Source organism: Sebastes fasciatus, chromosome 7 (assembly GCF_043250625.1).
Source record: "Sebastes fasciatus isolate fSebFas1 chromosome 7, fSebFas1.pri, whole genome shotgun sequence".
Classification (NCBI taxonomy): Eukaryota; Metazoa; Chordata; class Actinopteri; order Perciformes; family Sebastidae; genus Sebastes; species Sebastes fasciatus.
Window position 1 is genome coordinate 1656559 of NC_133801.1, and position 26468 is coordinate 1683026.

A 26468-nucleotide genomic window follows, 5' to 3' on the forward strand; every position below is an offset into this window, starting at 1 on the left:
AATGTTGGAAAACAAAGGTCTAAACAATGTCTGAAAAAGGTAAAAAAAGAAGAAAAAAAAGTCTGAAAAAATGTCCGTAAAAAAAAGTCTGAAAAAAATGTCTGAAAAATAAGTTGGAAAAAAAAGTTGGAAAAATGTTGTAAAACAAAAGTCTAAACAAAGTCTGAAAAAGGTAAAAAAAAAAGAAGAAAAAAAAGAGTCTGAAAAATGTCTGAAAAACAAGTCTTAAAAATGTTGGAAAACTAAAGTCTAAACAAAGTCTGAAAAAGGTAAAAAAAAAAAAAAAAAAAAGTCTGAAAAAATGTCTGAAAAAAAAGTCTGAAAAAAAAGTTTGAAAAATGTTGGAAAACAAAAGTCTAAACAATGTCTGAAAAAGGTAAAAAAAAGTCTGAAAAAATGTCCATAAAAAAAAAAGTCTGAAAAAATGTCTGAAAAATAAGTTGGAAAAAAAAGTTGGAAAAATGTTGCAAAACAAAAGTCTAAACAATGTCTGAAAAAGGTAAAAAAAAAAGAAGAAAAAAAAGAGTCTGAAAAATGTCTGAAAAACAAGTCTTAAAAATGTTGGAAAACTAAAGTCTAAACAAAGTCTGAAAAAGGTAAAAAAAAAAAAAAAAAAAAGTCTGAAAAAATGTCTGAAAAAAAGTCTGAAAAAAAAGTTTGAAAAATGTTGGAAAACAAAGGTCTAAACAATGTCTGAAAAAGGTAAAAAAAGAAGAAAAAAAAGTCTGAAAAAATGTCCGTAACAAAAAGTCTGAAAAAAATGTCTGAAAAATAAGTTGGAAAAAAAAGTTGGAAAAATGTTGTAAAACAAAAGTCTAAACAATGTCTGAAAAAGGTAAAAAAAGAAGAAAAAAAAGTCTGAAAAAAATGTCTGAAAAAAAGTCTGAAAAAAAAGTTTGAAAAATGTTGGAAAACAAAAGTCTAAACAATGTCTGAAAAAGGTAAAAAAAGAAGAAAAAAAAGTCTGAAAAAATGTCCGTAAAAAAAAGTCTGAAAAAAATGTCTGAAAAATAAGTTGGAAAAAAAAGTTGGAAAAATGTTGTAAAACAAAAGTCTAAACAAAGTCTGAAAAAGGTAAAAAAAAAAAAAAAAAAAAGTCTGAAAAAATGTCCGTAAAAAAAAGTCTGAAAAAAGTCTGAAAAAAAAGTTTGAAAAATGTTGTAAAACAAAAGTCTAAACAATGTCTGAAAAAGATAAAAAAAAGTCTGAAAAAATGTCCATAAAAAAAAAAGTCTGAAAAAATGTCTGAAAAATAAGTTGGAAAAAAAAGTTGGAAAAATGTTGCAAAACAAAAGTCTAAACAATGTCTGAAAAAGGTAAAAAAAAAAGAAGAAAAAAAAGAGTCTGAAAAATGTCTGAAAAACAAGTCTTAAAAATGTTGGAAAACTAAAGTCTAAACAAAGTCTGAAAAAGGTAAAAAAAAAAAAAAAAAAAAGTCTGAAAAAATGTCCGTAAAAAAAAGTCTGAAAAAAGTCTGAAAAAAAAGTTTGAAAAATGTTGGAAAACAAAAGTCTAAACAATGTCTGAAAAAGGTAAAAGAAAAAAAAAAAAAAAGTCTGAAAAAATGTCTGAAAAAAAAGTCTGAAAAAAAAGTTTGAAAAATGTTGGAAAACAAAAGTCTAAACAATGTCTGAAAAAGGTAAAAAAAAGTCTGAAAAAATGTCCATAAAAAAAAAAGTCTGAAAAAATGTCTGAAAAATAAGTTGGAAAAAAAAGTTGGAAAAATGTTGCAAAACAAAAGTCTAAACAATGTCTGAAAAAGGTAAAAAAAAAAGAAGAAAAAAAATTCTGAAAAAATATCCGTAAAAAGAAAGATTGAAAAATGTCTAAAAACAAAGTTTGAAAAATGTTGTAAAACAAAAATCTAAACATTGTCTGAAACAGATAAAAACAAAGTCTGAAAAAAAAGTTTGAAAAATGTTGTAGAACAAAAGTCTAAACAATGTCTGAAAAAGGTGAAAAAAGAAGAAAAAAAAGTCGGAAAAAATGTCCGTAAAAACAAAGTCTGAAAAAATGTCTGAAAAAAAAGTCTGAAAAAAAAGTCTGAAAAAAAAGTTTGAAAAATGTTGTATAACAAAAGTCTAAACAATGTCTGAAAAAGGTAAAAAAAAAAAGAAAAAAAAAGAGTCTGAAAAATGTCTGAAAAACAAGTCTGAAAAATGTTGGAAAACTAAAGTCTAAACAAAGTCTGAAAAAGGTAAAAAAAAAAAAAAAAAAAAGTCTGAAAAAAAAGTTTGAAAAATGTTGTAGAACAAAAGTCTAAACAATGTCTGAAAAAGGTGAAAAAAGAAGAAAAAAAAGTCGGAAAAAATGTCCGTAAAAACAAAGTCTGAAAAAATGTCTGAAAAAAAAGTCTGAAAAAAAAGTTTGAAAAATGTTGTATAACAAAAGTCTAAACAATGTCTGAAAAAGGTAAAAAAAGAAGAAAAAAAAGTCTGAAAAAATGTCCGTAAAAAAAAGTCTGAAAAAAATGTCTGAAAAATAAGTTGGAAAAAAAAGTTGGAAAAATGTTGCAAAACAAAAGTCTAAACAATGTCTGAAAAAGGTAAAAAAAAAAAGAAGAAAAAAAAGAGTCTGAAAAATGTCTGAAAAACAAGTCTGAAAAATGTTGGAAAACTAAAGTCTAAACAAAGTCTGAAAAAGGTAAAAAAAAAAAAAAAAAAAAGTCTGAAAAAATGTCCGTAAAAAAAAGTCTGAAAAATGTCTGAAAAAAAAGTCTGAAAAAAAAGTTTGAAAAATGTTGTAGAACAAAAGTCTAAACAATGTCTGAAAAAGGTGAAAAAAGAAGAAAAAAAAGTCGGAAAAAATGTCCGTAAAAACAAAGTCTGAAAAAATGTCTGAAAAAAAAGTCTGAAAAAAAAGTTTGAAAAATGTTGTATAACAAAAGTCTAAACAATGTCTGAAAAAGGTAAAAAAAGAAGAAAAAAAAGTCTGAAAAAATGTCCGTAAAAAAAAGTCTGAAAAAAATGTCTGAAAAATAAGTTGGAAAAAAAAGTTGGAAAAATGTTGTAAAACAAAAGTCTAAACAATGTCTGAAAAAGGTAAAAAAAGAAGAAAAAAAAGTCTGAAAAAATGTCCGTAAAAAAAAGTCTGAAAAAAATGTCTGAAAAATAAGTTGGAAAAAAAAGTTGGAAAAATGTTGCAAAACAAAAGTCTAAACAATGTCTGAAAAAGGTAAAAAAAGAAGAAAAAAAAGTCTGAAAAAAATGTCTGAAAAAAAGTCTGAAAAAAAAGTTTGAAAAATGTTGGAAAACAAAGGTCTAAACAATGTCTGAAAAAGGTAAAAAAAGAAGAAAAAAAAGTCTGAAAAAATGTCCGTAAAAAAAAGTCTGAAAAAAATGTCTGAAAAATAAGTTGGAAAAAAAAGTTGGAAAAATGTTGTAAAACAAAAGTCTAAACAAAGTCTGAAAAAGGTAAAAAAAAAAAAAAAAAAAGTCTGAAAAAATGTCCGTAAAAAAAAGTCTGAAAAAAGTCTGAAAAAAAAGTTTGAAAAATGTTGTAAAACAAAAGTCTAAACAATGTCTGAAAAAGATAAAAAAAAGTCTGAAAAAATGTCCATAAAAAAAAAAGTCTGAAAAAATGTCTGAAAAATAAGTTGGAAAAAAAAGTTGGAAAAATGTTGCAAAACAAAAGTCTAAACAATGTCTGAAAAAGGTAAAAAAAAAAGAAGAAAAAAAAGAGTCTGAAAAATGTCTGAAAAACAAGTCTTAAAAATGTTGGAAAACTAAAGTCTAAACAAAGTCTGAAAAAGGTAAAAAAAAAAAAAAAAAAAAGTCTGAAAAAATGTCCGTAAAAAAAAGTCTGAAAAAAGTCTGAAAAAAAAGTTTGAAAAATGTTGGAAAACAAAAGTCTAAACAATGTCTGAAAAAGGTAAAAGAAAAAAAAAAAAAAAGTCTGAAAAAATGTCTGAAAAAAAAGTCTGAAAAAAAAGTTTGAAAAATGTTGGAAAACAAAAGTCTAAACAATGTCTGAAAAAGGTAAAAGAAAAAAAAAAAAAAAGTCTGAAAAAATGTCTGAAAAAAAAGTTGGAAAAAAAAGTTGGAAAAATGTTGTAAAACAAAAGTCTAAACAATGTCTGAAAAAGGTAAAAAAAGAAGAAAAAAAAGTCTGAAAAAAATGTCTGAAAAAAAGTCTGAAAAAAAAGTTTGAAAAATGTTGGAAAACAAAGGTCTAAACAATGTCTGAAAAAGGTAAAAAAAGAAGAAAAAAAAGTCTGAAAAAATGTCCGTAAAAAAAAGTCTGAAAAAAATGTCTGAAAAATAAGTTGGAAAAAAAAGTTGGAAAAATGTTGTAAAACAAAAGTCTAAACAAAGTCTGAAAAAGGTAAAAAAAAAAAAAAAAAAAAGTCTGAAAAAATGTCCGTAAAAAAAAGTCTGAAAAAAGTCTGAAAAAAAAGTTTGAAAAATGTTGGAAAACAAAAGTCTAAACAATGTCTGAAAAAGGTAAAAAAAGAAGAAAAAAAAGTCTGAAAAAATGTCCGTAAAAAAAAGTCTGAAAAAAATGTCTGAAAAATAAGTTGGAAAAAAAAGTTGGAAAAATGTTGTAAAACAAAAGTCTAAACAATGTCTGAAAAAGGTAAAAAAAGAAGAAAAAAAAGTCTGAAAAAAATGTCTGAAAAAAAGTCTGAAAAAAAAGTTTGAAAAATGTTGGAAAACAAAAGTCTAAACAATGTCTGAAAAAGGTAAAAAAAGAAGAAAAAAAAGTCTGAAAAAATGTCCGTAAAAAAAAGTCTGAAAAAAATGTCTGAAAAATAAGTTGGAAAAAAAAGTTGGAAAAATGTTGTAAAACAAAAGTCTAAACAAAGTCTGAAAAAGGTAAAAAAAAAAAAAAAAAAAAGTCTGAAAAAATGTCCGTAAAAAAAAGTCTGAAAAAAGTCTGAAAAAAAAGTTTGAAAAATGTTGTAAAACAAAAGTCTAAACAATGTCTGAAAAAGATAAAAACAAAGTCTGAAAAAATGTCTGAAAAAAAAGTCTGAAAAAAAAGTTTGAAAAATGTTGTAAAACAAAAGTCTAAACAATGTCTGAAAAAGATAAAAACAAAGTCTGAAAAAATGTCTGAAAAAAAAGTCTGAAAAAAAAGTTTGAAAAATGTTGTATAACAAAAGTCTAAACAATGTCTGAAAAAGGTAAAAAAAGAAGAAAAAAAAGTCTGAAAAAAATGTCTGAAAAATAAGTTGGAAAAAAAAGTTGGAAAAATGTTGCAAAACAAAAGTCTAAACAATGTCTGAAAAAGGTAAAAAAAAAAGAAGAAAAAAAAGAGTCTGAAAAATGTCTGAAAAACAAGTCTTAAAAATGTTGGAAAACTAAAGTCTAAACAAAGTCTGAAAAAGGTAAAAAAAAAAAAAAAAAAAAGTCTGAAAAAATGTCCGTAAAAAAAAGTCTGAAAAAAGTCTGAAAAAAAAGTTTGAAAAATGTTGGAAAACAAAAGTCTAAACAATGTCTGAAAAAGGTAAAAGAAAAAAAAAAAAAAAGTCTGAAAAAATGTCTGAAAAAAAAGTCTGAAAAAAAAGTTTGAAAAATGTTGGAAAACAAAAGTCTAAACAATGTCTGAAAAAGGTAAAAAAAAGTCTGAAAAAATGTCCATAAAAAAAAAAGTCTGAAAAAATGTCTGAAAAATAAGTTGGAAAAAAAAGTTGGAAAAATGTTGCAAAACAAAAGTCTAAACAATGTCTGAAAAAGGTAAAAAAAAAAGAAGAAAAAAAAGAGTCTGAAAAATGTCTGAAAAACAAGTCTTAAAAATGTTGGAAAACTAAAGTCTAAACAAAGTCTGAAAAAGGTAAAAAAAAAAAAAAAAAAAAGTCTGAAAAAATGTCTGAAAAAAAGTCTGAAAAAAAAGTTTGAAAAATGTTGGAAAACAAAGGTCTAAACAATGTCTGAAAAAGGTAAAAAAAGAAGAAAAAAAAGTCTGAAAAAATGTCCGTAACAAAAAGTCTGAAAAAAATGTCTGAAAAATAAGTTGGAAAAAAAAGTTGGAAAAATGTTGTAAAACAAAAGTCTAAACAAAGTCTGAAAAAGGTAAAAAAAAAAAAAAAAAAAAGTCTGAAAAAATGTCCGTAAAAAAAAGTCTGAAAAAAGTCTGAAAAAAAAGTTTGAAAAATGTTGGAAAACAAAGGTCTAAACAATGTCTGAAAAAGGTAAAAAAAGAAGAAAAAAAAGTCTGAAAAAATGTCCGTAAAAAAAAGTCTGAAAAAAATGTCTGAAAAATAAGTTGGAAAAAAAAGTTGGAAAAATGTTGTAAAACAAAAGTCTAAACAAAGTCTGAAAAAGGTAAAAAAAAAAAAAAAAAAAAGTCTGAAAAAATGTCCGTAAAAAAAAGTCTGAAAAAAGTCTGAAAAAAAAGTTTGAAAAATGTTGTAAAACAAAAGTCTAAACAATGTCTGAAAAAGATAAAAAAAAGTCTGAAAAAATGTCCATAAAAAAAAAAGTCTGAAAAAATGTCTGAAAAATAAGTTGGAAAAAAAAGTTGGAAAAATGTTGCAAAACAAAAGTCTAAACAATGTCTGAAAAAGGTAAAAAAAAAAGAAGAAAAAAAAGAGTCTGAAAAATGTCTGAAAAACAAGTCTTAAAAATGTTGGAAAACTAAAGTCTAAACAAAGTCTGAAAAAGGTAAAAAAAAAAAAAAAAAAAAGTCTGAAAAAATGTCCGTAAAAAAAAGTCTGAAAAAAGTCTGAAAAAAAAGTTTGAAAAATGTTGGAAAACAAAAGTCTAAACAATGTCTGAAAAAGGTAAAAGAAAAAAAAAAAAAAAGTCTGAAAAAATGTCTGAAAAAAAAGTCTGAAAAAAAAGTTTGAAAAATGTTGGAAAACAAAAGTCTAAACAATGTCTGAAAAAGGTAAAAGAAAAAAAAAAAAAAAGTCTGAAAAAATGTCTGAAAAAAAAGTTGGAAAAAAAAGTTGGAAAAATGTTGTAAAACAAAAGTCTAAACAATGTCTGAAAAAGGTAAAAAAAGAAGAAAAAAAAGTCTGAAAAAAATGTCTGAAAAAAAGTCTGAAAAAAAAGTTTGAAAAATGTTGGAAAACAAAGGTCTAAACAATGTCTGAAAAAGGTAAAAAAAGAAGAAAAAAAAGTCTGAAAAAATGTCCGTAAAAAAAAGTCTGAAAAAAATGTCTGAAAAATAAGTTGGAAAAAAAAGTTGGAAAAATGTTGTAAAACAAAAGTCTAAACAAAGTCTGAAAAAGGTAAAAAAAAAAAAAAAAAAAAGTCTGAAAAAATGTCCGTAAAAAAAAGTCTGAAAAAAGTCTGAAAAAAAAGTTTGAAAAATGTTGGAAAACAAAAGTCTAAACAATGTCTGAAAAAGGTAAAAAAAGAAGAAAAAAAAGTCTGAAAAAATGTCCGTAAAAAAAAGTCTGAAAAAAATGTCTGAAAAATAAGTTGGAAAAAAAAGTTGGAAAAATGTTGTAAAACAAAAGTCTAAACAATGTCTGAAAAAGGTAAAAAAAGAAGAAAAAAAAGTCTGAAAAAAATGTCTGAAAAAAAGTCTGAAAAAAAAGTTTGAAAAATGTTGGAAAACAAAAGTCTAAACAATGTCTGAAAAAGGTAAAAAAAGAAGAAAAAAAAGTCTGAAAAAATGTCCGTAAAAAAAAGTCTGAAAAAAATGTCTGAAAAATAAGTTGGAAAAAAAAGTTGGAAAAATGTTGTAAAACAAAAGTCTAAACAAAGTCTGAAAAAGGTAAAAAAAAAAAAAAAAAAAAGTCTGAAAAAATGTCCGTAAAAAAAAGTCTGAAAAAAGTCTGAAAAAAAAGTTTGAAAAATGTTGTAAAACAAAAGTCTAAACAATGTCTGAAAAAGATAAAAACAAAGTCTGAAAAAATGTCTGAAAAAAAAGTCTGAAAAAAAAGTTTGAAAAATGTTGTAAAACAAAAGTCTAAACAATGTCTGAAAAAGATAAAAACAAAGTCTGAAAAAATGTCTGAAAAAAAAGTCTGAAAAAAAAGTTTGAAAAATGTTGTATAACAAAAGTCTAAACAATGTCTGAAAAAGGTAAAAAAAGAAGAAAAAAAAGTCTGAAAAAAATGTCTGAAAAATAAGTTGGAAAAAAAAGTTGGAAAAATGTTGCAAAACAAAAGTCTAAACAATGTCTGAAAAAGGTAAAAAAAAAAGAAGAAAAAAAAGAGTCTGAAAAATGTCTGAAAAACAAGTCTTAAAAATGTTGGAAAACTAAAGTCTAAACAAAGTCTGAAAAAGGTAAAAAAAAAAAAAAAAAAAAGTCTGAAAAAATGTCCGTAAAAAAAAGTCTGAAAAAAGTCTGAAAAAAAAGTTTGAAAAATGTTGGAAAACAAAAGTCTAAACAATGTCTGAAAAAGGTAAAAAAAGAAGAAAAAAAAGTCTGAAAAAATGTCCGTAAAAAAAAGTCTGAAAAAAATGTCTGAAAAATAAGTTGGAAAAAAAAGTTGGAAAAATGTTGCAAAACAAAAGTCTAAACAATGTCTGAAAAAGGTAAAAAAAAAAGAAGAAAAAAAAGAGTCTGAAAAATGTCTGAAAAACAAGTCTTAAAAATGTTGGAAAACTAAAGTCTAAACAAAGTCTGAAAAAGGTAAAAAAAAAAAAAAAAAAAAGTCTGAAAAAATGTCCGTAAAAAAAAGTCTGAAAAAAGTCTGAAAAAAAAGTTTGAAAAATGTTGGAAAACAAAAGTCTAAACAATGTCTGAAAAAGGTAAAAGAAAAAAAAAAAAAAAGTCTGAAAAAATGTCTGAAAAAAAAGTCTGAAAAAAAAGTTTGAAAAATGTTGGAAAACAAAAGTCTAAACAATGTCTGAAAAAGGTAAAAAAAAGTCTGAAAAAATGTCCATAAAAAAAAAAGTCTGAAAAAATGTCTGAAAAATAAGTTGGAAAAAAAAGTTGGAAAAATGTTGCAAAACAAAAGTCTAAACAATGTCTGAAAAAGGTAAAAAAAAAAGAAGAAAAAAAAGAGTCTGAAAAATGTCTGAAAAACAAGTCTTAAAAATGTTGGAAAACTAAAGTCTAAACAAAGTCTGAAAAAGGTAAAAAAAAAAAAAAAAAAAAGTCTGAAAAAATGTCTGAAAAAAAGTCTGAAAAAAAAGTTTGAAAAATGTTGGAAAACAAAGGTCTAAACAATGTCTGAAAAAGGTAAAAAAAGAAGAAAAAAAAGTCTGAAAAAATGTCCGTAACAAAAAGTCTGAAAAAAATGTCTGAAAAATAAGTTGGAAAAAAAAGTTGGAAAAATGTTGTAAAACAAAAGTCTAAACAAAGTCTGAAAAAGGTAAAAAAAAAAAAAAAAAAAAGTCTGAAAAAATGTCCGTAAAAAAAAGTCTGAAAAAAGTCTGAAAAAAAAGTTTGAAAAATGTTGGAAAACAAAGGTCTAAACAATGTCTGAAAAAGGTAAAAAAAGAAGAAAAAAAAGTCTGAAAAAATGTCCGTAAAAAAAAGTCTGAAAAAAATGTCTGAAAAATAAGTTGGAAAAAAAAGTTGGAAAAATGTTGTAAAACAAAAGTCTAAACAAAGTCTGAAAAAGGTAAAAAAAAAAAAAAAAAAAAGTCTGAAAAAATGTCCGTAAAAAAAAGTCTGAAAAAAGTCTGAAAAAAAAGTTGGAAAAATGTTGTAAAACAAAAGTCTAAACAAAGTCTGAAAAAGGTAAAAAAAAAAAAAAAAAAAAGTCTGAAAAAATGTCCGTAAAAAAAAGTCTGAAAAAAGTCTGAAAAAAAAGTTTGAAAAATGTTGGAAAACAAAGGTCTAAACAATGTCTGAAAAAGGTAAAAAAAGAAGAAAAAAAAGTCTGAAAAAATGTCCGTAAAAAAAAGTCTGAAAAAAATGTCTGAAAAATAAGTTGGAAAAAAAAGTTGGAAAAATGTTGTAAAACAAAAGTCTAAACAAAGTCTGAAAAAGGTAAAAAAAAAAAAAAAAAAAAGTCTGAAAAAATGTCCGTAAAAAAAAGTCTGAAAAAAGTCTGAAAAAAAAGTTTGAAAAATGTTGGAAAACAAAAGTCTAAACAATGTCTGAAAAAGGTAAAAAAAGAAGAAAAAAAAGTCTGAAAAAATGTCCGTAAAAAAAAGTCTGAAAAAAATGTCTGAAAAATAAGTTGGAAAAAAAAGTTGGAAAAATGTTGTAAAACAAAAGTCTAAACAATGTCTGAAAAAGGTAAAAAAAGAAGAAAAAAAAGTCTGAAAAAAATGTCTGAAAAAAAGTCTGAAAAAAAAGTTTGAAAAATGTTGGAAAACAAAAGTCTAAACAATGTCTGAAAAAGGTAAAAAAAGAAGAAAAAAAAGTCTGAAAAAATGTCCGTAAAAAAAAGTCTGAAAAAAATGTCTGAAAAATAAGTTGGAAAAAAAAGTTGGAAAAATGTTGTAAAACAAAAGTCTAAACAAAGTCTGAAAAAGGTAAAAAAAAAAAAAAAAAAAAGTCTGAAAAAATGTCCGTAAAAAAAAGTCTGAAAAAAGTCTGAAAAAAAAGTTTGAAAAATGTTGTAAAACAAAAGTCTAAACAATGTCTGAAAAAGATAAAAACAAAGTCTGAAAAAATGTCTGAAAAAAAAGTCTGAAAAAAAAGTTTGAAAAATGTTGTAAAACAAAAGTCTAAACAATGTCTGAAAAAGATAAAAACAAAGTCTGAAAAAATGTCTGAAAAAAAAGTCTGAAAAAAAAGTTTGAAAAATGTTGTATAACAAAAGTCTAAACAATGTCTGAAAAAGGTAAAAAAAGAAGAAAAAAAAGTCTGAAAAAAATGTCTGAAAAATAAGTTGGAAAAAAAAGTTGGAAAAATGTTGCAAAACAAAAGTCTAAACAATGTCTGAAAAAGGTAAAAAAAAAAGAAGAAAAAAAAGAGTCTGAAAAATGTCTGAAAAACAAGTCTTAAAAATGTTGGAAAACTAAAGTCTAAACAAAGTCTGAAAAAGGTAAAAAAAAAAAAAAAAAAAAGTCTGAAAAAATGTCCGTAAAAAAAAGTCTGAAAAAAGTCTGAAAAAAAAGTTTGAAAAATGTTGGAAAACAAAAGTCTAAACAATGTCTGAAAAAGGTAAAAAAAGAAGAAAAAAAAGTCTGAAAAAATGTCCGTAAAAAAAAGTCTGAAAAAAATGTCTGAAAAATAAGTTGGAAAAAAAAGTTGGAAAAATGTTGCAAAACAAAAGTCTAAACAATGTCTGAAAAAGGTAAAAAAAAAAGAAGAAAAAAAAGAGTCTGAAAAATGTCTGAAAAACAAGTCTTAAAAATGTTGGAAAACTAAAGTCTAAACAAAGTCTGAAAAAGGTAAAAAAAAAAAAAAAAAAAAGTCTGAAAAAATGTCCGTAAAAAAAAGTCTGAAAAAAGTCTGAAAAAAAAGTTTGAAAAATGTTGGAAAACAAAAGTCTAAACAATGTCTGAAAAAGGTAAAAGAAAAAAAAAAAAAAAGTCTGAAAAAATGTCTGAAAAAAAAGTCTGAAAAAAAAGTTTGAAAAATGTTGGAAAACAAAAGTCTAAACAATGTCTGAAAAAGGTAAAAAAAAGTCTGAAAAAATGTCCATAAAAAAAAAAGTCTGAAAAAATGTCTGAAAAATAAGTTGGAAAAAAAAGTTGGAAAAATGTTGCAAAACAAAAGTCTAAACAATGTCTGAAAAAGGTAAAAAAAAAAGAAGAAAAAAAAGAGTCTGAAAAATGTCTGAAAAACAAGTCTTAAAAATGTTGGAAAACTAAAGTCTAAACAAAGTCTGAAAAAGGTAAAAAAAAAAAAAAAAAAAAGTCTGAAAAAATGTCTGAAAAAAAGTCTGAAAAAAAAGTTTGAAAAATGTTGGAAAACAAAGGTCTAAACAATGTCTGAAAAAGGTAAAAAAAGAAGAAAAAAAAGTCTGAAAAAATGTCCGTAACAAAAAGTCTGAAAAAAATGTCTGAAAAATAAGTTGGAAAAAAAAGTTGGAAAAATGTTGTAAAACAAAAGTCTAAACAAAGTCTGAAAAAGGTAAAAAAAAAAAAAAAAAAAAGTCTGAAAAAATGTCTGAAAAAAAGTCTGAAAAAAAAGTTTGAAAAATGTTGGAAAACAAAGGTCTAAACAATGTCTGAAAAAGGTAAAAAAAGAAGAAAAAAAAGTCTGAAAAAATGTCCGTAACAAAAAGTCTGAAAAAAATGTCTGAAAAATAAGTTGGAAAAAAAAGTTGGAAAAATGTTGTAAAACAAAAGTCTAAACAAAGTCTGAAAAAGGTAAAAAAAAAAAAAAAAAAAGTCTGAAAAAATGTCCGTAAAAAAAAGTCTGAAAAAAGTCTGAAAAAAAAGTTTGAAAAATGTTGGAAAACAAAGGTCTAAACAATGTCTGAAAAAGGTAAAAAAAGAAGAAAAAAAAGTCTGAAAAAATGTCCGTAAAAAAAAGTCTGAAAAAAATGTCTGAAAAATAAGTTGGAAAAAAAAGTTGGAAAAATGTTGTAAAACAAAAGTCTAAACAAAGTCTGAAAAAGGTAAAAAAAAAAAAAAAAAAAAGTCTGAAAAAATGTCCGTAAAAAAAAGTCTGAAAAAAGTCTGAAAAAAAAGTTGGAAAAATGTTGTAAAACAAAAGTCTAAACAAAGTCTGAAAAAGGTAAAAAAAAAAAAAAAAAAAAGTCTGAAAAAATGTCCGTAAAAAAAAGTCTGAAAAAAGTCTGAAAAAAAAGTTTGAAAAATGTTGGAAAACAAAGGTCTAAACAATGTCTGAAAAAGGTAAAAAAAGAAGAAAAAAAAGTCTGAAAAAATGTCCGTAAAAAAAAGTCTGAAAAAAATGTCTGAAAAATAAGTTGGAAAAAAAAGTTGGAAAAATGTTGTAAAACAAAAGTCTAAACAAAGTCTGAAAAAGGTAAAAAAAAAAAAAAAAAAAGTCTGAAAAAATGTCCGTAAAAAAAAGTCTGAAAAAAGTCTGAAAAAAAAGTTTGAAAAATGTTGTAAAACAAAAGTCTAAACAATGTCTGAAAAAGATAAAAACAAAGTCTGAAAAAATGTCTGAAAAAAAAGTCTGAAAAAAAAGTTTGAAAAATGTTGTAAAACAAAAGTCTAAACAATGTCTGAAAAAGATAAAAACAAAGTCTGAAAAAATGTCTGAAAAAAAAGTCTGAAAAAAAAGTTTGAAAAATGTTGTATAACAAAAGTCTAAACAATGTCTGAAAAAGGTAAAAAAAGAAGAAAAAAAAGTCTGAAAAAAATGTCTGAAAAATAAGTTGGAAAAAAAAGTTGGAAAAATGTTGCAAAACAAAAGTCTAAACAATGTCTGAAAAAGGTAAAAAAAAAAGAAGAAAAAAAAGAGTCTGAAAAATGTCTGAAAAACAAGTCTTAAAAATGTTGGAAAACTAAAGTCTAAACAAAGTCTGAAAAAGGTAAAAAAAAAAAAAAAAAAAAGTCTGAAAAAATGTCCGTAAAAAAAAGTCTGAAAAAAGTCTGAAAAAAAAGTTTGAAAAATGTTGGAAAACAAAAGTCTAAACAATGTCTGAAAAAGGTAAAAAAAGAAGAAAAAAAAGTCTGAAAAAATGTCCGTAAAAAAAAGTCTGAAAAAAATGTCTGAAAAATAAGTTGGAAAAAAAAGTTGGAAAAATGTTGCAAAACAAAAGTCTAAACAATGTCTGAAAAAGGTAAAAAAAAAAGAAGAAAAAAAAGAGTCTGAAAAATGTCTGAAAAACAAGTCTTAAAAATGTTGGAAAACTAAAGTCTAAACAAAGTCTGAAAAAGGTAAAAAAAAAAAAAAAAAAAAGTCTGAAAAAATGTCCGTAAAAAAAAGTCTGAAAAAAGTCTGAAAAAAAAGTTTGAAAAATGTTGGAAAACAAAAGTCTAAACAATGTCTGAAAAAGGTAAAAGAAAAAAAAAAAAAAAGTCTGAAAAAATGTCTGAAAAAAAAGTCTGAAAAAAAAGTTTGAAAAATGTTGGAAAACAAAAGTCTAAACAATGTCTGAAAAAGGTAAAAAAAAGTCTGAAAAAATGTCCATAAAAAAAAAAGTCTGAAAAAATGTCTGAAAAATAAGTTGGAAAAAAAAGTTGGAAAAATGTTGCAAAACAAAAGTCTAAACAATGTCTGAAAAAGGTAAAAAAAAAAGAAGAAAAAAAAGAGTCTGAAAAATGTCTGAAAAACAAGTCTTAAAAATGTTGGAAAACTAAAGTCTAAACAAAGTCTGAAAAAGGTAAAAAAAAAAAAAAAAAAAAGTCTGAAAAAATGTCTGAAAAAAAGTCTGAAAAAAAAGTTTGAAAAATGTTGGAAAACAAAGGTCTAAACAATGTCTGAAAAAGGTAAAAAAAGAAGAAAAAAAAGTCTGAAAAAATGTCCGTAACAAAAAGTCTGAAAAAAATGTCTGAAAAATAAGTTGGAAAAAAAAGTTGGAAAAATGTTGTAAAACAAAAGTCTAAACAAAGTCTGAAAAAGGTAAAAAAAAAAAAAAAAAAAAGTCTGAAAAAATGTCCGTAAAAAAAAGTCTGAAAAAAGTCTGAAAAAAAAGTTTGAAAAATGTTGGAAAACAAAGGTCTAAACAATGTCTGAAAAAGGTAAAAAAAGAAGAAAAAAAAGTCTGAAAAAATGTCCGTAAAAAAAAGTCTGAAAAAAATGTCTGAAAAATAAGTTGGAAAAAAAAGTTGGAAAAATGTTGTAAAACAAAAGTCTAAACAAAGTCTGAAAAAGGTAAAAAAAAAAAAAAAAAAAAGTCTGAAAAAATGTCCGTAAAAAAAAGTCTGAAAAAAGTCTGAAAAAAAAGTTTGAAAAATGTTGGAAAACAAAAGTCTAAACAATGTCTGAAAAAGGTAAAAGAAAAAAAAAAAAAAAGTCTGAAAAAATGTCTGAAAAAAAAGTCTGAAAAAAAAGTTTGAAAAATGTTGGAAAACAAAAGTCTAAACAATGTCTGAAAAAGGTAAAAAAAAGTCTGAAAAAATGTCCATAAAAAAAAAAGTCTGAAAAAAGTCTGAAAAAAAAGTTTGAAAAATTTTGTAAAACAAAAGTCTAAACAATGTCTGAAAAAGGTAAAAAAAAGAAGAAAAAAAAGTCGGAAAAATGTCTGAAAAAAAAAGTTTGAAAAAAAAAAGTTTGAAAAATGTTGTAAAACAAAAGTCTAAACAATGTCTGAAAAAGATAAAAAAAAAGTTTGAAAAAAAAAAGTTTGAAAAATGTTGTAAAACAAAAGTCTAAACAATGTCTGAAAAAGATAAAAACAAAGTCTGAAAAAATGTCTGAAAAAAAAGTCTGAAAAAAAAGTTTGAAAAATGTTGTAAAACAAAAGTCTAAACAATGTCTGAAAAAGGTAAAAAAAGAAGAAAAAAAAGTCTGAAAAAATGTCCGTAAAAAAAAGTCTGAAAAAAATGTCTGAAAAATAAGTTGAAAAAAAAGTTTGAAAAATGTTGTAAAACAAAAGTCTAAACAATGTCTGAAAAAGGTAAAAAAAAAATTTGAAAAAATTTGAAAAATGTTGTAAAACAAAAGTCTAAACATGTCTGAAAAAGGTAAAAAAAAAAAAAAGTCTGAAAAAATGTCCATAAAAAAAATGTCTGAAAAACAAGTCTGAAAAATAGTTTGAAAAAAACAAGTTTGAAAAATGTTGGAAAACAAAAGTCTAAACAATGTCTGAAAAAGGTAAAAAACAAACAAAAAAAAAGTCTGAAAAAATATCCGTAAAAAAAAAGTTTTGAAAATTCTCTGAAAAAAAAGTTTGAAAAATGTTGGAAAACAAAAGTCTAAACAATGTCTGAAAAAGGTGTGTGTGTGTGTGTGTGTGTGTGTGTGTGTGTGTGTGTGTGTGTGTGTCTGTGTGTCTCTGTGTGTCTGTGTGTGTGTGTGTGTGTGTGTCTGTGTGTGTGTGTGTGTGTGTGTGTGTGTGTGTGTGTGTGTGTGTGTGTGTCTGTGTGTCTCTGTGTGTCTGTGTGTGTGTGTGTGTGCGTGTGTGTGTATGTCTGTGTGTGAGCTTGGTTTTGTTTTGTTCTAATACTAGTTCAGCGTAGTTCAGATGTACTGAAGGAGCTGTTTGATCTCACTCATTCCTTCAGAGTCCACTTGTCCTCGGAGGGCCTCTGCGTAGCTGCGTGGGGCCTGGTGTGGTTCTGGACTCTGGGGATGTGGGCTTGGTCTGGACTTGGGCTGAGGGCCGGTCTCTGTGTTTTGGTAGAGTTGGTGGTGTGGTGGTGGGTAGTAGGCTGGGCCAGGGCCTCTCTGCCCATGCTGCTGGAGGTGGTGGTGGTGATGCTCCGGTGGTGGTGGAGGCCTGTGGGGAGTGTTGAATCTGTGTGGATGTCTAGGAGGTGTTGGGCTCCTGGTGGGGTCAGGGTAGTACGGGTCTCTGGGCGGTCCCCTGGCTGGTGTGGAATGGAGGGTTTGGCGTCCGAGTGCCACATCCTTCAGTGTTTTGCTGAATATCCCCACTACCGGCTTCTTTAAGTGGGAGTGGTGGTGTAGGTGCTCAGGAGTTATGGTTGGATGATGGGCAACATTCACATTAGGAATCAGGGCACACTCTCTGGTGATGTCAATTGATGTGATTTCTCTCTCTCTCTCTCTCTCTCAGGTGACTTCTCTCTCTCTCTCTCTCTCTCTCTCTCTCTCTCTCTCAGGTGACTTCTCTCTCTCTCTCTCTCTCTCTCTCTCTCAGGTGACTTCCTGTTTAACCAGTTTTGTGATGCAGATGTTTCCTCCACGTTAAACTTTTGGTAAGTGACCCTTTTCAGTTCTGAATGACTCTCAGCTGATCTCATGTTAGTTTCATCAAACTGTAAAAAGCTGTTTGTGTTGAAGAGTTTACCTCTGTGCTAACAGTTAGCTGTTAGCCACCGTGTTCAGGATCACCAGCTGCTCGAACTACAGAAACTAACCATGCTAACCCTGCTAACAATGCTAACCATACCAACAATGCTAACCATGCTAACAATGCTAACCATGCTAACAATGCTAACCGTGCTAACCATGCTAACAATGCTAACCATGCGAACCTTTCTAACCTTGCTAACCATGCTAACAATGCTAACTATGCTAACCATGCTAACCATGCTAACAATGCTTACCATGCTAACCATGCTAACCATGCTAACAATGCTAACCATGCTAACCCTGCTAACCCTGCTAACAATGCTAACCATGCTAACCATGCTAACAATGCTAACCTTGCTAACAATGCTAACCATGCTAACCCTGCTAACAATGCTAACCATGCTAACAATGCTAACCTTGCTAACAATGCTAACCATGCTAACCATGCTAACCATTATGGAGCTCAATATATAAGAAATTCAAGATTCAAGATTTCTTTATTTGTCATTTTTATGCTCCACATAAAAACTAAATTGTGTTTCTTACATCCACCACTCAGAAATTCAGTGCAAAACAATTGATGAAAACTATAAAGTAATTAACTAATAATTAAGAGCACTAATAAATAAGTACGTTAAAAATAGAATAGAATAAATAGTTAATATAAAAATTAAAAATATTATTAAAGGAACAGTCTCTTTAGTGCAGTTCACATTCTCTGATTGAGCAGTCTGATTGCTGTGGGAAAGAAGCTGTTTAGCAGCCGAGTGGTTCTTGATTTCATACTTCTGTATCTTCTCCCGGACTGCAGGAGTGAGAACATGCCATGTGAGGGATGAGTGGAGTCCTTTATGATGCCGTTTGCTCTGCTCACGCAGCGCTCGGTGTAGACGTCCTGCAGACGCGGCAGCGAGGCACCAATGATTTTTTCAGCAGATCTCACTCTCCTGTTCAGTTTGTGTTTCTCCTCTGCTGTGCTGTTACCAAACCAGGAAGAGCTGCAGTAAGTGAGAATGCTCTCTATGGTGCCTCGGTAGAACATGGTCATGGCTGGGATGGGGAGGTCCACCTTCTTCAGTCTGCAGAGAGAATAAAGGCGCTGTTGGGCCCTCTTGATGACAGCTGTGGTGTTGTCACTGGAGGTCAGCTCGTCCGTCAGATGGACCCCCAGGAACTTGGTGCTGTGTACCCTCTCCACCTCAGAGCCGCTGATGGTCAGTGGGAGATGGTGCCGGTGACCAGTCCTCCTGAAGTCAACCACCATCTCCTTGGTCTTATTGGTGTTGAGGGCAAGATTGTTGGTTTTGCACCACGCCGTCAGCCGCTCCACCTCTTCTCTGTAGGCCGACTCATCGCTGTTGGTGATGAGGCTGGCAACTGTGGTATCGTCGGCGAACTTTATGATGTGGTTGGTTTTGAAACTAGCAGAACAGTCATGCTTCAGCAGCGTAAACAGTAAAGGGCTCAGTACACAGCCTTGTGGTGATCCTGTGCTCACTGTGGTCGTCTTTGATGTTACGCTACCTACTCTGACTGTCTGCCGTCTCTCTGTCAAAAAGTCCAAGATCCATCTGCACATGCAAGGATCCATACCCAGCAACAACAACGTTTCAATGAGCTGTTGAGGCAGGATTGTGTTGAATGCCGAGCTGAGATCAATGAACAGGATCCTGGCATAAGTGTTCTTGTTCTCCAGATGCGTCAGAGTGAGGTGGAGCAGAGTGGAGATTGCATCCTCTGTAGAACGGTTCGCTCTGTATGTAAACTGCAACGGGTCCAGACTTGTTGGGAGGCATGACTTGATGTGATTCATGACAAGCCGCTCCAAGCATTTCATGACTATAGGGGTCAAGGCTACAGGGCGGTAGTCATTCATGGAGGCTGGATTCGGCGTTTTGGGCAGAGGTATTATGGTGGCGCTTTTGAGACAGATGGGCACTCTGGCTTGGCTGAGGGAGATGTTGAATATGTCCGTGAAGACATCCTTCAGCTGTTCTGCACATTCCCTCAGCATACAACCTGGGATGTGATCTGGACCAGCAGCCTTTCGAGGGTTGATGTTGGAGAAGACCCTCTTTACGCTGTCTGCGGTCAGCTGGAGTGCCTGGTTGGTGGGAGGCAGTGCCCGCCTTTGTGCTGCTCTGTTGTTGTCTGTAATCTCGAACCGAGAGAAAAAGGTGTTGAGGTTATCTGGTAGGGAGGGGTCATTGTCCGTTGCCCGTACAGTAGGCTTGTAGCCTGTAGCTGTCTGGGATCCCTGCCAGAAGCGCCTTGTGTCCTTGGTGTCGGTGAAATTGCTGGACAGCTTTTTCCCATATGCCCTTTTTGCCTCTCTGATTCCTCTTTTTAGGTTGTTCCTTGCCATATTGTATGCTTCAGTGTCAGGACAGGACTGAAGGTTCTCTGTTAGTGTGATGACAATAAGTGACACATTAAACATGACTGACTCTCACTGATTATTCATGTTTCAAACTCATGACAGGATGTAAAGCAGTCTAAAGTTCATTCTTTACTGCAGTAAAAGTACAAATACAACACTGTCAAAGTACTTTGTTAGTAAGAGTTAAAGCTCTGCTTTGAAAACGTCACTCAGGTAAAAGTACACAAGTATTATCAGCTAAATGTACTTAAAGGGAGATTTTGATCTCATGATCTGCTATGTAAAGATATTAGTGGAGTGATGGCGTCCTGAGCAGAGAATGAAGGAGGAAGAAGTCATGTGATGGGGGGGGGCATTTAGTTCTGGTCTGAGATGCTGGTGCTCTAGTGCGACATCTAGTGGCTCTGAATGTCATCTACAGAACCTTTAACGGATCAGCAGGAACTGAGAGTGTTGTACTATAATACATGATATGAAGACATTATTATTACTGATGCATTCAGGTGTAAACTGCATTTCACTGTTTGAACTGTTTTATAGAATAATAATAATAATAATAATAATAATACATTTACTTATAAAGCACTTTTAAACACAGATGTTATGAAGTGTTTCAGACAGAAAAAGCTGATAAAAGAAGTAAAACAATAAGGTAACTGTTAAAACAGAACACTACTAATGAACGAGTAAAGTGATAAAATATATATGTATATACTGTATATATATATATATATATACAGTATATACATATATATTACACAAACAGGTGTCGATATAATATATATATATATACATATATATATATATATATGTATATATATATATATTAGGGCTGTCAATGTATTAAAATAGTGAATGCTGATTAATGTCAGATTAATGACAGGTGTTTTCTGTTCTAAATGTCCAGAGTGCATCTCTCCCAGCAGGGTGGACTCTGCTATGGATCAGTGTGAGGAGGGAGTCCCCCCCTCTAAAACCACTCAGAGCAAAACTCAGAGGTGAGATGACCATCTCTAACTGTCCACCATCATTATTCACACTCACTGTCACACACTCAACTACTCTATATGGTTATAATATTAACTACTAACTACTGAATGTTATAATATTAACTACTGAATGTTATAATATTAACTACTGAATGTTATAATATTAACTACTGAATGTTATAATATTAACTCTTGAATGTTATAATATTAACTACTGAATGGTTATAATATTAACTACTAACTTTATTAGTGAACAAAGAGTCAACAACTGATTAGTCAACTAATCAACTGAGAGGAGACGGTTTCTTTCTTCAGATGAAGTTTTGATGAACAGGAGAACGTTACTCATCACTGTCTCTGTTTGTGTCAGGATGCAGCGACAGAAACCAGACTCTCCTGGACCAGATCCTGGATCTGAATCTGGACCCGAACCCAGCTGTGTGTCCATGAAGAGTGACCGGTCTATGGGTCACCCTATCAGCTTTAAAGCTTTACAAGCTGCAGATGGAAGGTAATAATTTATAAGAGAGAGTGAGAATACAACTATCAGAATTGATATCATTGGGTCGTCCTCAGACGGGCTTTCCAGCGGAGTTTCCAGCTGTCTCAGTCCTCCATACATCTGGCTAGCTCGCCAGCACTGTCCAGCATCTGTCCTCAGTACGTCCATGTGTGTTGGTGTGGGACGTCCCTGTGATCGATGCCCGTGCGTTGGTTCCCGCAGCATCAGCATGCTTGCTGGGAGTTCTTGATGTCTTTGGCAGTGACCGAGAAGTCTCATTCTCCAGGCTGCCACTTTCTCACTAAGTCTTGGTAGTCCCTCGTTAGCCTTGGTAGTCCCTCGTTAGCCTTGATAGTCCCTCGTTAGTCTTGGTAGTCCCTCGTTAGCCTTGGTAGTCCCTCGTTAGTCTTGGTAGTCCCTCGTTAGTCTTGTTAGTCCCTCGTTAGCCTTGGTAGTCCCTCGTTAGTCTTGGTAGTCCCTCGTTAGTCTTGGTTGGCCCTTGTAGAGACGGAATTAATTAATGATGGTAGCAGTTGGTGTCAAGCAGGCAGCAGACACCCCTGCTCCAGGTGTAACCCCGCTCCAGGTGTAACCCCTGCTCCAGGTGTAACCCCTGCTCCAGGTGTAACCCCGCTCCAGGTGTAACCCCGCTCCAGGTGTAACCCCTGCTCCAGGTGTAACCCCGCTCCAGGTGTAACCCCGCTCCAGGTGTAACCCCTGCTCCAGGTGTAACCCCGCTCCAGTTGTAACCCCGCTCCAGGTGTGACCTCGCTCTAGGTGTAACCCCGCTCCAGGTGTAACCCCACTCTAGGTGTAACCCCGCTCCAGGTGTAACCCCGCTCCAGGTGTAACCTCGCTCTAGGTGTAACCCCGCTCCAGGTGTAACCCCGCTCCAGGTGTAACCCCGCTCCAGGTGTAACCTCACTCTAGGTGTAACCCCGCTCCAGGTGTAACCCCGCTCCAGTTGTAACCCCGCTCCAGGTGTAAACCCGCTCCAGGTGTAACCCCGCTCCAGGTGTAACCCCGCTCCAGTTGTAACCCCGCTCCAGTTGTAACCCCGCTCCAGGTGTAAACCCGCTCCAGGTGTAACCCCGCTCCAGGTGTAACCCCGCTCCAGGTGTAACCCCGCTCCAGGTGTGACCTCGCTCTAGGTGTAACCCCGCTCCAGGTGTAACCTCGCTCTAGGTGTAACCCCGCTCCAGGTGTAACCCCTGCTCTAGGTGTAACCCCGCTCCAGTTGTAACCCCGCTCCAGGTGTAACCCCGCTCTAGGTGTAACCCCGCTCCAGGTGTAACCCCGCTCCAGGTGTAACCTCGCTCCAGGTGTAACCCCGCTCCAGGTGTAACCTCGCTCCAGGTGTAACCCCGCTCTAGGTGTAACCCCGCTCCAGTTGTAACCCCGCTCCAGGTGTAACCCCGCTCTAGGTGTAACCCCGCTCCAGGTGTAACCCCGCTCCAGGTGTAACCCCGCTCCAGGTGTAACCTCGCTCCAGGTGTAACCCCGCTCTAGGTGTAACCCCGCTCCAGGTGTAACCCCGCTCCAGGTGTAACCCCGCTCCAGGTGTAACCCCGCTCCAGGTGTAACCCCGCTCTAGGTGTAACCCCGCTCCAGGTGTAACCCCGCTCCAGGTGTAACCCCACTCCAGGTGTAACCCCGCTCTAGGTGTAACTCCATGGTTACCTGCGAGACAAGAAAGCACAGCACTCTGGAGAAGGAATGAAGTTAGTAACAATGAATGGGAAAAGGTGATAATATTGATATCAGGATTAATAAACTGGGTGAACAGATGAATGAACTATGAACACCAGGGCTTGATCCGATCCGATGGAAAGGTATCAGCACCGATACCGACCTTAGTACCTGGATCAAGTGTCACGTAGACGTGATGCATTAAAAACGGTTCTCTCTTCTGCTCAGTTTATTTACGGTGATGATTTTTTAAAAATGTTTTATGAGTAGATTTAAGAATCTCTTTGCAAGAGAGACCTGACCAAGACAGCAGCATTTAAACATACATTAAAATTCCAGACGCCACAACATAAAACACATATATAGCATAATATCATACAAAACACATTAAAATCACGTGTTTGAAGCCAACGTTAAAGTGAAAATATTCAGAAACACAGACAGCTCCCGATTGACTCTGCTTCTAGGTCTTTCATTAATGTTTTAAATTCATCGAAAGTAATCAGATTTTCTGGTTTCCACTTAGCTTGCAGTGTATTCCAGGAGAAGGGAGCGGAATAGCTAAAGGCCATCTTACCTTGTTCTGTGCGGACCTTAGGTACAGATAATAAGTACAGGTCAGACGAGCATTAAGTTTGATGAATAGGAGAACGTTACTCATCACTGTCTCTGTTTGTGTCAGGATGCAGCGACAGAAACCAGACTCTCCTGGACCAGATCCTGGATCTGAATCTGGACCTGAACCCAGCTGTGTGTCCATGAAGAGTGACCGGTCTATGGGTCACCCTATCGTCTTTAAAGCTGGAGAAGCTGCTGATGGAAGGTAATAATTTAAAAGTGAACTTTGTTATTATCTGACTCTCTCAGAGCTTCATAGTCGAGGTGGGCGATGCTACAGAATGTGGTTTTGATCTGATGCCCAGTGATACCAGAACCAGAACCAGCAGCCAGATGCTGATATGTTTATTATTAATAACAGCTGATGTACTGACATACAGGGGAGAGCCATGAAGTTTCATCTCCACCGAGTCATTTATCAAACATCTCTCTTCATTATTTAATCACATTCATGTTCAAACACACGAGTTCATGTTCAATAACTAAAATGATTATTATATGAATTCTGTGACTAAAGAGTTGATCGTTTTACAACTTCTCATCATCCAGTTTAATATGGAGGTCAACAGATGTCATATTTTAAGTTGGTTTAATTGTAGCATATATGCAATAACCTATTATATGTGTGAACAATTTGATTTGATCAATATCTACAAAAAAATATCAAACAGATATACATTTACAAACATTAGAAATGTATGTCCTATGTAGGCTTAAAGAAATGAATAAATCACATAGAACGGCGTCCGACAGAAGTTCAGCTCAAAACGGTGCATTCCATTTGAAAACAATGTAATCAAACAGATTTTGCTCGCGTCACATTCAGTCAGCACACGGTAACACCGTGATCTCACTGAGACACGCAGTCTCAATCTCAAGAGAGACCTGGTACAACTTGATGGTCACAGAGTAAGCTTCTGTGGCCACGGACCATCAGGTCCTGGTTACTGTCGAACCCTGATCTGATCTGATCTGATCTGATCTGATCTGATCTGATCTGATCTGATATTATATTAGTTTTGATATCTGAACAGAATCTGGTCAAAAGGATTTTTCCATTTTTTCACGAGTTAGTTGTTTGTTTGTATCAGGATCCAGCAGCAGAGACCAGACTCTCCTGAATCTGGACCTGAACCCAGCTGTGTGTCCATGAAGAGTGACTGGTCTATGGATCGGCCTTTCACCTTTAAAGCTGGAGAAGCTGCTGATGGAAGGTAATAATGTTGAATGTTGGGTCCCAACATGGGTTTATTCAGGCTTTACACTAGTGAACTGGGCCTTGAGTTCCTTGATAGTAGACTGGACAGCAGATAAATACCAAAGACTGCAATCAAATATCTGTCCAATGCTCATGACTAGCTTCTCAGAGATAGATTGGGTTGAGTTGCCATCCAGAGCACTAGCGTAGCCAGAAAAACAGCTGTGGGTGTGCATCAGAAAAACTGCATGTGCCACATGTTCCAGATGTGGACTTAGACTGAAATTCAGCCCAGATGGAGAGGTCCTTTACGTGAGCGCCCAGAAGGCAGTTTTAACACTAATACAGTCACCCCAGCTGCCACCTCAGTATATAGCTGATATATGAAAAGTTGTGGCTGGTTGGAAATTCAAAAAAGCAAAACTCTGATGTCTGAGTGCCATTGAATGCAACAAGAGATGATGCTGCCAGCTGCTGGTCCGTTTTCTACCGGCCTTGGCAGCTTCTTGTGCAGCCTCTCCCGGTCCCGGCCGCACACATCGACTGCTCACGACTGTTTTTCCTGCTAAATGTGTGTGTAGGGTTACCAACTTCCACTAGTAGAAATAAAGAAGGGCTGCAGATGGATAGTGGCGGGTTGTTTAGTAATAGTAACTTGTTTAGTAAGGCTATAACTAAAAATGAATTCTGCTTGTGAGTTTTGGGTGTTCCAGCTGCCTCTCTGGGTGGCACAGGCACACCCTGGCACACCCATGGCTACGTCATTGATCCAGAGAGAAGCAGAATTTAACCACAGATCTGCCGTTATGCAGTACCAGATTAAATCATGATTGAATAACAAGTTTTTTTCAAACCCTGTTAGATCCATCTGCTGTCTCAGCTGCCTTCACCAACTTTGTCACAAGGACAAAAGGCCGGCTGTGATGGTGCAACCAGTTGTTATCTCCTTCTTGAAGTGATGCCAGTGTGAAGACATCGTCTCAGAAGTGACTCTCAGGCTGGAGTTACTGTAGTTAAGAATGAAGTGATCTTTCCAGTAACATAATGTGGGTTGAGGGCAGTTTGTGAGATATGGACCTTTATGCATGCAGTTAGTGTAAGACCCGCTCTACGTCCTGAGCCACAGCTGTAGGCCTTACTGTAAATGCATGTCACACTTGTTGCCATTCGTTTGTTTGTCAGGATCATTGTCCTGTGGTCCATCTTGCTGAGGTGGTCATCCTCCCCCGTCTCAGGCAGCCCTGGGACTATCTGTTACGTCCGTCTGCAGCTAGCTTGAATTCTTCCTCACTGAATATGCAGGTTGGGCTGATCATCCTTCCTGCCCCTGGTGGCATCTTCCTGAACTACCAACTGTCTCTCCAGCCATCACCAACCTGTTCTTGGTCATCTCCAAGTCGGTTCCTAGGCATCACTGGCTAAACCAGGCTTGGTGGTTTTGAGATATACCCAACGGTACATTTCATCTCATCAGCAGTGATGTGATCTTTCAACATTGGACACCCTCTCCCAGGTGACCCAGTCCACCTTGATCAGACACCATAGATCACTCCCTCTGATCCATCACCATCTGGATCGTTCAGCAGCCTCTGATGTGATGCTGATGGCTCGATGATGACCAGCCAAGTCTCTACATCCAACATCCACAGTTACACAGCAAGTTTTCCATCCCTGCCTCTGACACAGCTCTAAGATCTCCTGACATTAGATCCTTTTTCTCTTGTAGGACCCCCCAGTAGGACGCTTTCAGGCCTTAGTAATGTTGGTGTTTTTATACCGCCCACTCTACCTCCTGAGACACAGCTGCCCTGTTATTCTGCCGTCATCTCAGAACATCTTTAATTAGCTTCAGATTTAAATCATTAAATGTTCTTAAACTTGATGTTTTTCTCCACAGAGTTCATCAGGAGAGCTCAGAGAGCCTCGGTGGTCAGTCTGCCCAGCAGCATCAAACAGACCTGGACTCCATATTAATGGTGTGTACATGTACAAACACACATTTCACTATTAACTACATCAACCACACATTAAATGCTAAACTACCATTCAGGTCCCAACAGTCTCCATGCTGCTCTGTTCAGACCAGCTGGCCTTCAGACTGACAGATGAATCACATGTTGTGTTCTTTAAATTAAATGTTCAGTTTATCTTTCTGTTCCAGCTGCTGGAGGACAACATCGTCACTTTTGTGAAGAACGAGTTGAAGAAGATCCAGAAGGTTCTGAGCCCAGATTACCCAAAATGCTTAGAGAGTCAGAGGGAGGAAGAGGAGGTGTTGGACGGTGAGGATGAGGAGCAGAGGAGGAGCAGCAGAGAGGCGTTTCTGAAGATCACACTGAACTTCCTGAGGAGAATGAAGCAGGAGGAGCTGATTGACTGTCTGCAGAGCAGTAAGAGGATTTTAACAGATTTAACATGATGGAAAGAGGAAATGGAGACAACATG

At 32.7% G+C, this 26468-nt stretch overlaps 1 protein-coding gene across 2 annotated transcripts in view; it reads left to right on the plus strand.

Annotated features, from left to right (window-relative positions):
• The window catches only part of LOC141771036 (protein NLRC3-like), a 108254-nt gene that overhangs the window by 64469 nt on the left and 17317 nt on the right, over positions 1-26468 (plus strand). Inside the window, exons 1-6 of one of the 2 annotated variants that reach the window (XM_074640916.1) lie at positions 19846-20025; positions 20387-20527; positions 22890-23030; positions 23917-24039; positions 25921-25999; positions 26185-26413. In XM_074640916.1, coding sequence (XP_074497017.1) covers positions 19883-20025; positions 20387-20527; positions 22890-23030; positions 23917-24039; positions 25921-25999; positions 26185-26413 — 856 coding nt within the window. In that variant the 5' untranslated portion in view covers positions 19846-19882. Of the gene's footprint in view, positions 1-19845; positions 20026-20386; positions 20528-22889; positions 23031-23916; positions 24040-25920; positions 26000-26184; positions 26414-26468 lie in introns of those variants that run through there. The other variant, XM_074640911.1, reaches the window with a different exon arrangement.